At 32.3% G+C, this 11,058-nt stretch overlaps 1 protein-coding gene and 1 long non-coding RNA gene across 2 annotated transcripts; one reads left to right on the plus strand and one right to left on the minus strand.

Annotated features, from left to right (window-relative positions):
* Positions 1 to 261: 261 nt before the first annotated feature.
* Positions 262 to 2,798, plus strand: LOC149528662 (putative UPF0481 protein At3g02645). Its single transcript, XM_089810307.1, has one exon. It carries the CDS (start codon positions 1,305 to 1,307, stop codon positions 2,646 to 2,648), a length of 1,344 nt encoding a protein of 447 aa, XP_089666433.1. The 5' UTR covers positions 262 to 1,304; the 3' UTR covers positions 2,649 to 2,798.
* Positions 2,799 to 4,478: 1,680 nt separating this feature from the next.
* Positions 4,479 to 5,084, minus strand: LOC149528663 (uncharacterized). The gene is made up of 2 exons (XR_016358831.1): positions 4,998 to 5,084; positions 4,479 to 4,897 (listed from the first exon to the last, which is right to left on the minus strand). It is a non-coding gene; the product is annotated as an uncharacterized LOC149528663 (long non-coding RNA).
* Positions 5,085 to 11,058: the final 5,974 nt, after the last annotated feature.

The following is an 11,058-nucleotide window of genomic DNA, read 5'->3' on the forward strand; positions in this document are numbered from 1 at the left end:
TTAGACCAAACCACTAGTTGCGTGTTGATTGCAATTTTGTCTTGCATGGTTGAATGAGATACATATAAGCTTTACTTTGATTAATGTGTGCACATTGCTATGCATTAGTGGATGGTGTTAATAGAATCGTGGTAGTTTTAACATCTCACATCTGCCTTGGGGGATCATACTAGTATCCATGATCTATTGCATTTTAGAACTAAAATAAATTTCTAAACCCTTTCCTTTGCAGTTTGTTTGGTTGGAAGTTTTTGAAGTAGTTGATATCCGTTGATTGAACAACATCTCTTTCAAATAACCAGCATATCACATCATTATAAGTGAGTGAAAATCCATAGAAAAAAGGAATCTTGAGGTTGTCTCATTTGATCACATGATCCATAAATATTGTATTGAATATGAGCGTCATTATGCAAGAGAGAGTTAGAGATTTGGTGTTTCATCCTAGAGTGCTAAGCATTCAGTTATGCATGTTGTGGTGGCATCACACTCACACCGATGGGTCTTAAGCTCAATTATGAGCACCTCAATTTATCTAGTGGCCCCAATTGGACTAGGCCCATCACCCTCAATGGTTATAGAGAACTCACCTTATATAAAGTGTAACTATAGCTCCATGTCACTAATTTCCTCTTTAATTACAAGAAAAAATAAAATATTGAATATTAAATCAACAAATATTTACACAATTATTAAAACAAGTTCAAATACTCAACAATCCCCCAAATAAAAATATCTTTAACTTTCTTTCGCAACCATAACTTAAAGATTGTAAATTAACTAGCCAAATATAAATAAATTTATAATGTCTTATTGATCAATGTATTGCAACATGATGTATTTTAGTATAAAATCTAATAGAATTTTTTAAAAAATCTAGCCAACTTCTTCCATAACCATGATATCATAAAACGTGTTCTTTCATATGATAATAACATAGAACTTGGAGGATAAAAAAATATTTTTAAAAAAATCTAGCCCTCTTCTATTTTCTTTTGTCATTGGGAAGTGCTTGATAGGAACGCGCACAAGGGAATAATCAAGTACTCATCTGACTAAGGAATCAAGAGAGCTCAGAAAAATCCCATATGATTAATATCTGCTGAGAAGGAAGTGGTACAAATATCTACGAACATAGAGATGAGTTTTTATATGCCAACCCATTTCCTCATAGTTTTAGCGTAAAAAAAACATATGGCTGTTCCTAAAGTGTGGCTTCCTCAATCGCTGGAACAAACCAAGAACACACAAAAGCATGGAGAAGAACAAGGCATAGCAGCTCATGTACATCTTCACTATACCAGATGCGTAGTGAAAATCCAGACGCGTATGTGCCACAGGTAATTTCTCTTGGACCTTACCATCACCTTAAACTTGAACTGTTTGAGTCTGAAAGATATAAATCTAAGCTTACTATCCAAGTTGAGAAAAAAGCAAAGGGAGGGACTTTTGAGGATCTGGTTAAAGATCTGATTAGTGTTGGAGGGGATATAAGGAACAGCTATAATGATGAAATTGGGTGTGGAGATGAAGCATTAGGATGGTTGATGGCTCGACATGCTGTATTTGTTCTGGAGTTTATTGGCTGTTATGACCAATATGAAAGCCCTAGAGTTCAACAATCAAACCCTTATTCTCAGAACATGGAAGCTGTTTTTCATCCAGAAAGGAAGAGCCCTTTGTTCTTCCCCCCTCAGGCTGATATATTTAAGCCGGAGAACCAAATCCCACTTTTCATCTTGAAAAAAGTATTGGAATGGCAGACTGGGTCAGAAAGTCGAGCTTTAAATAGGCTTAAAATGACTATTTCAAGTGCCTGTAAAAACTTCTCCCCTTTCAAGCATGTTGGAGATTCTTATCGTTCTTTTACACGAGAATCCTACAATGATTTGCATGATGAGAGGCACCTACTGGAATGCCTTTATAATTTCATTGTACCGAAGACAAATCCTACTCAGGCAAGAATCCCTGTCGGAGATGATCATAACGGAATTGTACCCAGAAGGGCTGTTCTTAAGTTTCTTCATCAGATGACATCAAAATTTAGGTGGTTTTTATCTCAAAAATCACGTAAAGCTGACATAAATCTCCCTACAGCAGCACAATTACATCGGAGAGGAGTGGAATTTTCTCCATTCACATGGGCATCTGAAGAGATCAGGTTTGATAGAGCCAGCTCTACGTTGTTCCTCCCCTGTATAGAGATGGATTACAGAACAGACGTTTTCTTGAGGAATATGGTGGCACTGGAAGCGTTCATGAAGTGGAAAACAAGAGTGTTTACTTGCTATGCAGATCTGATGGACAGATTGATCGACACTCCTAATGATGTTGCAGTTCTGAAGAAATATGGTGTCATCTACAGTAGTTTAGGAAGTGACAAAGAGATAAGCAGTCTGTGGAATGGTATCCGCAGATCAATATGGAGGAGCCCATATGATCCTATCGACAATGCAATCAAGGATGTAAATGAGTATTACAGAAGTAGGTATGGAGTTTTATTCGGTGAATTCTTACAGGAACATTTCTCAAAGCCATGGCGTGCTGTATCAGTGCTGGGAGCATGCACTTTGCTCATCCTGAGTTTCTTGCAGACATTATTCTCATATTTTGAACTTCATCAAAAATGTGAATGCAAGTGCCCATAAATTTTTAAGTTTATTGTGAAGAGATAGGCATCCTTTTTAGAGTCCATGTATTTCACCCTTCTGGAATTTTGAACTGCTTTCCCAGCAATGTAACCATCCAGCCAGACGTAAAGTAATTTAATGTCAATTGAACTAGTTATTGTTGAAGAATCAATGTTTAATGCATAGGTCAAAAATTAAAAGACAAGTAATGAATAAAGCTGCAGAGAAGTCAACCTAGGGTAGAAAAACTAAATATCCTCAGTTCATTTTTAACTGTAGCAGCTTATTAACATACTTTAGATCAACAAATAATTCATCTCTGCTATTTATAAGGATATGATATTGAAATATATTTTTTAAATCTAAACTCTTGATCTGGAGTTAACTATATTGATATTATGCTTCCATTATATTATTAATGCCCCTGTTGTCATGCCCATTAAAACTTAGCAGTAAGTGCCAGTCAATACATTAGCTTTCAATATTATTAACAAGCACCAAAAAGAACATTTGAGCATTACCCAGAAAATTAAAACTATATGCATAAAAATCTGTATCTGCTAAAGCAATTTTTAAATTTTTATTATTGTATGTTCAATTTATGCACATGCTGACTTCTCAGAAACCTTAAGTGATATTTTAATAAAGTTGTATAATTTATATTTCTACAATACAGTTTAAGATGTCATTATCTTATAGAATTTTGATTTCTACAGTTTATGATGTCACTATGCATAGTTTTTAAAACTAGTTGTGTGAATTTATTTTCATTAAGTTTAGGAATAAATTCTGTATCTTTAGGATGGATTATAGAGTTTGATCTGAAATATAAACAAAATAAAATAACAGAATTGATTTTAGAATCTATGCATATAAAATTTATATTTGTTATAGTAAAACTAGTTTAAAGTGTTTGGTCAACATGTTATTATTGTCAATTTTAAGTTTAATATATATCTTGAAATTCTAAAGACAGAAAATAACCATGAAAAGAAGAGAATTTCAATCAGATTTTTCTGTTGTGCACTTTCTTAGATTAAACTATTTTTGAACACAAGTGTTGCAAATTGTTTGGTCAAATGAGTCTCAGATCAAATGTAGGTTGGAATATAGTAGAAAAAGGACCACTGTCCCTTGATACCATTCATAAATTTGATCAATTAATAGATAAGAATCGGGTTCCTCTGTGCTATTTTTGTTAGACACTTTAAATGTAATTTCTTACAGACTGCATAAACTTTTACCCCTCTTTTAATAAAAGCTCTAAAATATTAAAAATATTGTAATTTGCATTCTAGATTAGTCTCTAAATAAATAAACAATATTTAAAATGAATATTACAAACATTTAAAACAATGTGATAATATGATTTCTATTCTTCTAAATTCTTTTAAATTATGATGTTAAACTTATCTGCTTGGGAAAACGGTAACCTTACTGGTCAAGCCACAGCTGAAAATTTAAATATCATTTCATAGAAGATAATAGTTATTGACTCTATATGCACCATTGGCACCTAATCACCTCTATATTATTCCTATCCAAGGATTGATTTGTGTTTTTAACAGCTTTCATTCTGACCCTTCATAAATAAGAATGAATCAATATTATGGATAACTAAAACTAAAACCTACTCGATGTGGAAACTTGTTTGCCTGGCTGTTGCCTATTAATAAGATGGACCACTGCTGTGGAATCCCTCTCAGTTTTGAATCACACATACAACATATCCCACAACAGCAACAATGCCAACAATATGGTACCCTGTTTAACAATTCCCCTGTAAACTACAGTTACCAAGGCTGGAAGCCAGGAATTGAAATGCAAGAAAATTTCCGAAGACCTAGATTTTTGAGAAAATTAGAAAACCTATTTCAGATACATTATATAAATAAACACATGTAAACTTTTATTTGCTGGGCTGAGCCGAGATATTGGCTGGGAAATGGATTTCAAGAGTGAAGAATCTTATTAAGAAAACAAGAGACGATAATAAGATGCCCGATCGAATTAGCCGAATTCAATGCAGCAGGAAAACGCAAATCCAACAAAGTATAGGCAAAACCGCGCAGGATTTGTTTAGAATAATGTTACACTTTGAAGATTCAAGATTAACCCCTTAATCGTAAAGCTAGGTTATCAAAAAATTTAGGAAGAGTATTCTGACAACGAGGTCACCTGTAGAGCACTGCTGCGATCCTTTTTGTTCACCGTGGCTCCATTGCAGTCTGGTAAATCGATAAGTTGTGTTCACGAAATTCCATCACCTGAAACAGTATACCAAGGCGAGATTTCAGCCGGCAAGTTAACTGGAAAATGCCGATTTTCTCAAGGGCCATTTTTCCCTTATCTATATTAAAAACCTACATCTTTAAATCGAATGAACTCTGCGCATCAAGCCGCCGCACCGCGGTGCTTATTCACACCTGGCTTATATATTTAAGAGATTTCTTTCTTAGTGTTTAAGAGATTTCTTTCTTTTTCTTTGTTAAAAATTGATTAAATATAGAAGTTTAGTTGATTTGATATACTAGCCATCGTATTGTAGTGTGCAATGGGTATGTCGTATAGTAATCGAAGATCAAGTATTTGTCACATTTTTATTCTTTCTCTATATCTCCTTTATCTATTTACCAATCTATCTCACCAGCTCTCTATCTCCCTAGATTTATTTATATATTTACCCATCGACCTCTCTCTATTTATCTACCAATTTTTCTCTCATTCTCTAATCCTACATTCATATCTATCTATATCTTTGACCTCCCCCTCAATATGTCAAAAAGTCTACCTCTCTTTATCCATCAATTTCTCTCAAAAAATTCCCCTTTCATATACCTTTAAATCTTTACAACTTTGTATTTCTCCAACCATAGCTCCCTCTATCGATATCTCTATTTTTTTCTTAATGTTTCCATCTCTTTGTATCCATAATATATCTCCCCAATTTAGATGGTGTTGTGGTCCCACAACGCACGCCCCATTTTGAGTCACAACATGGGGACCCCTTAGTTTCAAAACTCCTTCTAGGCACCCAGTCAGGTGCCTCAATTAGTTAAGACCCTCCTCTAGGTCAAGGTCAAACCCCAATCTCTAATCAGGTAGAGTCAAGCAGTTGAACGAGGCGAAAAAATCAAAGTTTTTAGCTTGTTAGTGCATAAAGTGCACTTGTGCACATGTGCATGTGCGCTAAGTGCACAGATGCGCTTTACACCTCTTTCTGAGGATGTGCATATGCATACCCTCGAAGATGTGCATAAGGGCACATCCTCGAGCCTATATAGCCCCTCCTTGGGTCCCCTTCTCCTCATTGTCCTTGGCCTCAAACGCTCAAGCACACCTCCACACCCTTGAGAGCTTTGCAATTGTGAACGTCTGCACCTCCGCAAGTCCTAAGCTTCCAATCTTTACAAGATGAAAACAACACTCTTGGAGGTGCACACTTCTACACCAAGATTAAACCCATCCTAAATGAAACTACACCTCCACAATGTGCACAGTTGTGCACATGTGGGCAATTGCACATGTTGTGCTATAATGCAAAAAGAGAGTGTACTAGCACACCTTGGGCAGATACACTAGGTGTGCTAGTGTGCAAAACAAACATTTAATAGTTATCTTTGACATTTGATATTGATGAATGATGAAGTACCATACAATCTAATATTTTTTACAATTTTCCATATTTCTTTTTAAAAATATATATATACATTCACATACCCAAACTCCCAAAAAAATTGTTCATATCTCTATTATATATATATATATATATATACACACACACATACATACATACATACATACATACATATATATATGTATATATGCATATATGTGTGTATGTATGTATATATGCATATGCATATGTGTGTGTGTGTGTGTGTGTGTGTATAAAATATATGTAAATTTTTTAAAGAAAAATCTTTTGAATTCTAAATTCTAGACTCTATAATTTCTCTAAAAATATTCACCATATCCCTAAATATTGCTGCTGCTTTTACTTTTTCTAATTAAAAAATAAATATCGTTCATGTGTGCATCTGTGTATGTATGTACATATATACATAAATACATATACATGTGTGTGTGTGTGTAATATATGTAAATTTTTTAAAGAAAAATCTTTCAAATTCTAAATTCTAGACCCTACTACTTGTCTAAAACTATTCACCATATCCCTAAATATTGTCGTTGTGTTTACTTTTTCTAATTAAAATAAATAAATATCTCTCATTTATGTTCTCCATGTACTGCCCAACAAAACTATCAATATATTTACTTTCTACAACAACAAAACAAAATAAAAAATTAATAACAAATATTGTTCTTTGAGATGCTCATGTCAGCAAAAAATGATGAATCACATTAGCCCACAGAATTCCTCAATTTATAAAATTTTAATTAAATAAAAAAATAGTCATTGCAAAACAATTTTAAAATTATTTACTAAATCATTGAAATAATGAATCCAGTTGGCTGGGTAGATGCTTCTGTATACTACGAAGGACTTTTAAATTTTGTAAACATGTGACTAGGGAATCAAATATAGCTATTTTTATACGTGTTTTAAAAAAATGAATCCAAATGAAGAAAATACAACCATTTTTATATGTGCTTTAATTTGCTTTTATCAAAAAGAAGAAAATAATACCAGCTTTTTATGTGCTTTAAAAAAGGTGTGTTTGGTGTTTGTAGCTTTATTAGTCCCTACCTTTTACAAAGGCAGGGAACTATCGTTTTCTTTTGTCCCCTTCTATTTATTTTTTCTCTTATGGCATGGATGATATTCCAAAGTTTGTGTGTTATGAGTAAAATAATCTATTAATTCCAAATTTTCTATTGGCTACGTCTATTTTTGTTGGGGTTTTTGTGATTTTTTAGAATTAATATAAGGATAAACAACTGTTCACAATTAATGTTCATTTATGAAAGGAGAAGACAGTGGTGGGTAAAAAGTTTAGTAAATGTGGTAGTTGAAGCAACAACACCGCCATTGAAGCAACAACAGTACCATTGAAGCAGAAAGATGATGGCATTGTCAGATTGTTTAATTGAAAGATTGATCGAGATGCTTGAGTTTGTCTCAACTTCAGTGCATCAAAATGTAGCAGGTGCTCTGTATAATCTATCCATAAGTCCACAAAATATTGCAGCAATTGGTGCTCATCCAAGAGTTGTGGGAAATCTTGTTACTCTATTAAGTGCAGTCTTGTGCAAGAGTGTAGTAAAAGCTTTGGGGAATCTTGCTTTGTTTGAAGAGATAAGAGAGGAAATGAAACAAAAGGGGGCCATGGCCTTGCTGAAGAAACTCAAGAGCAACTCTTCTAGTCTACCAGCCAAGAAAACAAGCTAAGAGGGCCCATAGGCAATTTCATCTGATGGAAAGAAAACAAGCTGGAAAGATGTTGCAAAGTAGGGCTAGGGCTACTTATTTGTCACTACTTGTGTATGGGCACAACCATTTGAAATAAATTCTAAGCATGGAAATGGTAGATGATTTTGAAACTACATTGCATTGACAACGATTTATCTTTTTACTTCTTGCCTACACGCTGAGCGTCAGCTATATGACATCTGTAATGCAATTAATTCATACTTAAGATATTTTTTGATTGAAAAAAAGGTTTTAGCCAATCTTAAAATACAAATTTGCTTTTATAAATTGATTTTAAAAATATATTTATTAAAACAGGAAAACTCCATATTGTAGATATTATGAAATATTTATTCTTTTATTTGTACATTTTCTTTTATTTGTAAAATCTCAATTTAGTTGAAATAAAAAAATACCAATTTTTTTTTAAAACATTATATTTAAATTTTAAATTGAAATTAATAAATTTAGTTTAAAAATGAAGTTTGAATTGGAAGTACAAGAGCACTTATATGTGCTTATGTTGTAGTTTAATTTTCTAATTTATTTCTTCCTAGTTATGTTTCTTGAATAAAACAGAAAGAACATTTTAAGTTAAAATGCAAGTAATCTTTCATTTTAAGTCTTTCATTACTAATTTTTAGAGTCTAAGAATTGTGAGTGGATATTTTTATAGTCAAACTCTTCAAGCATATAAAATATGGTGTTTAATAATGTAAATTAGATTTAACAATAAATCAATTCAATTATAAATTGAAATCATACAATTTAAAACCAAGTGTAAAATGCATAATCAATTCTTCTACTTTAAGAAATCTTCAATTAAATTGAAGAGAATAAAGATAAAACAAGAAATATAAAAGAAAATTAAATCAAGAGATTGAATCTCATATCTCTCACCCTTGCACAATGCACAAGGTAGTGACTTAAGCTCTCCAAGAGCTCTTGTTTGAAATATTTTTATCTTGCAGAGTGCCAATAAGTTGAAGGATTGGATAGATTTGTATACATAATTTTTTGCTTTAACTAAACAATTGATTTTATTTGTTATATTGCTTTATTTATTTATTTAGGGAAAAAAGTTGAACCACCATCAATTTTTTAAATTTTTTAAATTTAGAATGTAAGCTTTTATTTAAAAATATTATTTATTTATTTTGAAAGTGTTATATAAGATAATCTTTTTTCTTAAAATAAAAATATATGTATTCAACAACTCTAAAAACTTCTACATTTTTTAACTTGGTTACATGTAGAGTCATTGTCATGATATATGTAATAGAAGGAGAAGATTAGTAGTTAAAGTTTTTTAATCTTGATTTTTTTAGAGATTTAGAGGGTAATTTTGAATCTTAGAAATTTAGAGGGTAATTGTAAATCACATACATTTTATTTTTCAATACTTTATTTGGCATGATTCGTGTATAATTAAGGTTTCTCTACATCATCAAAGGTCACATAGGTATGATGTTTGTTTAGGTGTCTAAAAAGACCAAAAATAACGTATCAAAGACTACATATATGTACCTTTTGTTTAGATGTCCAAAAAGACAAAAAAAAATTGTAGGTTGTACATCAAGTTAAAATAGCTATATTTTATAGTAGTGGTTAGTCATGTTTTGCTTCTCACCAATGTCATTCACATGATTTATTTCTTTTGTCTTAAGAGTACAATTCATTTAATCATTAGTACCTAGGGTCAACACTATCAAATTTAGCCATAATAACTAATACTAGTTAACAATATTTAGCATTATTATAGTCAAAAGGGGTGGTATAATTAGATTAAGGCTTTTGGTTTTTCCCATGTACATGTCCTAAGATCAATTATTTTCACCTTGGACTACATAGTGACAACTCCAATTTAGGCAAGGTCAGCACCTTGATCATTATAGAGGAGGGCTTGCCTTGTCTAGAGTGTAGCTTCATGCTGCTACACTACTAAACATTAACATAGAAAATATTAAAATAATTATTGAAACATTATTGACTACTTTGTTGTCTTCTCAAAATTATTGATCTTCTCTATTACATATACTCCAATTTTCTTCTTTAGCCATAATCTCGAGATTGCAAATTTAACTAAAGTTGATTAACTTCAATAAAAGTCATTCACTAATTTAGTTTTAGATTTTGCAAATAAAAATAAATTTATTAGTGATTTTCATGTTAGATATAATGCACTATAAGATTTAATTAATTTTTTAAAGCCTACCAACGTTTTGCATCCACATAATAACAAAAAATATATCAATACCCACATGTTTCCTTAGATAATTGCCCCAAAACTGAGTCTTCCAAGAAGCCCTATGATGAGAAAAGAAATGGTCATCCTACCAAGTTGAAAACCAAGCCCTCCAAAAAAGTTAAATTCAATATCATGCACAATTACTATGATGTATCACCAAAGAAACAAGCATGCATTGTGACTCTATTAGGCCTATTGTTGTTAGTGTAAATAATTAATTACTATTTACACTTTACTTAAGTTTACTTAGGTTAAATGCACTGTTTTATTATTTATTAGTTAGATACCTAGGAGTATGCGTACTCATATGAGTTGTCTTGTTGACAACACAAGAGTTGGCAACTCTATTTTAGCACATGGTGTATACAACATCTTTTTATGTGATATACCTATGTAAGCTTATCCTCTTATCATCACACTAACTTTTGTGCTCAATGGAGGATAATCCACTCTTGGTGGAGACATGCTTAGTTGTGAGGCTTATCATTTTGCTAACTCCTAGTCATTCTAGAGGCCTTTATATATAGGCACTTCTAGTGTACTTGTACACATTCATTCTCATATTGTTATTATGGTCATACATCATTTGGTCCATATTATGTTTTTTTTATGAGCTTCTTGATCTTGGCATCATTTTTCCCTAAAGAAAATTCTTACATGGTATCAGAGCCACAAGAGCCTCATGTCATAGCCATTGGAGACCATTTTTTGCTTCACCTCTCAAAGGACCGCCATTCAAATCTAGAGAATTTGCAGCTATTGGAAGCATCTAGAGCCAAAGAAGACCTCACCATTGAGTCTGAAGC

The sequence above is a fragment of the Cupressus sempervirens genome, chromosome 11 (genome assembly GCF_028749045.1).
Source record: "Cupressus sempervirens isolate cs-2001-9-10 chromosome 11, ASM2874904v1, whole genome shotgun sequence".
In the NCBI taxonomy this organism is placed as follows: Eukaryota; Viridiplantae; Streptophyta; class Pinopsida; order Cupressales; family Cupressaceae; genus Cupressus; species Cupressus sempervirens.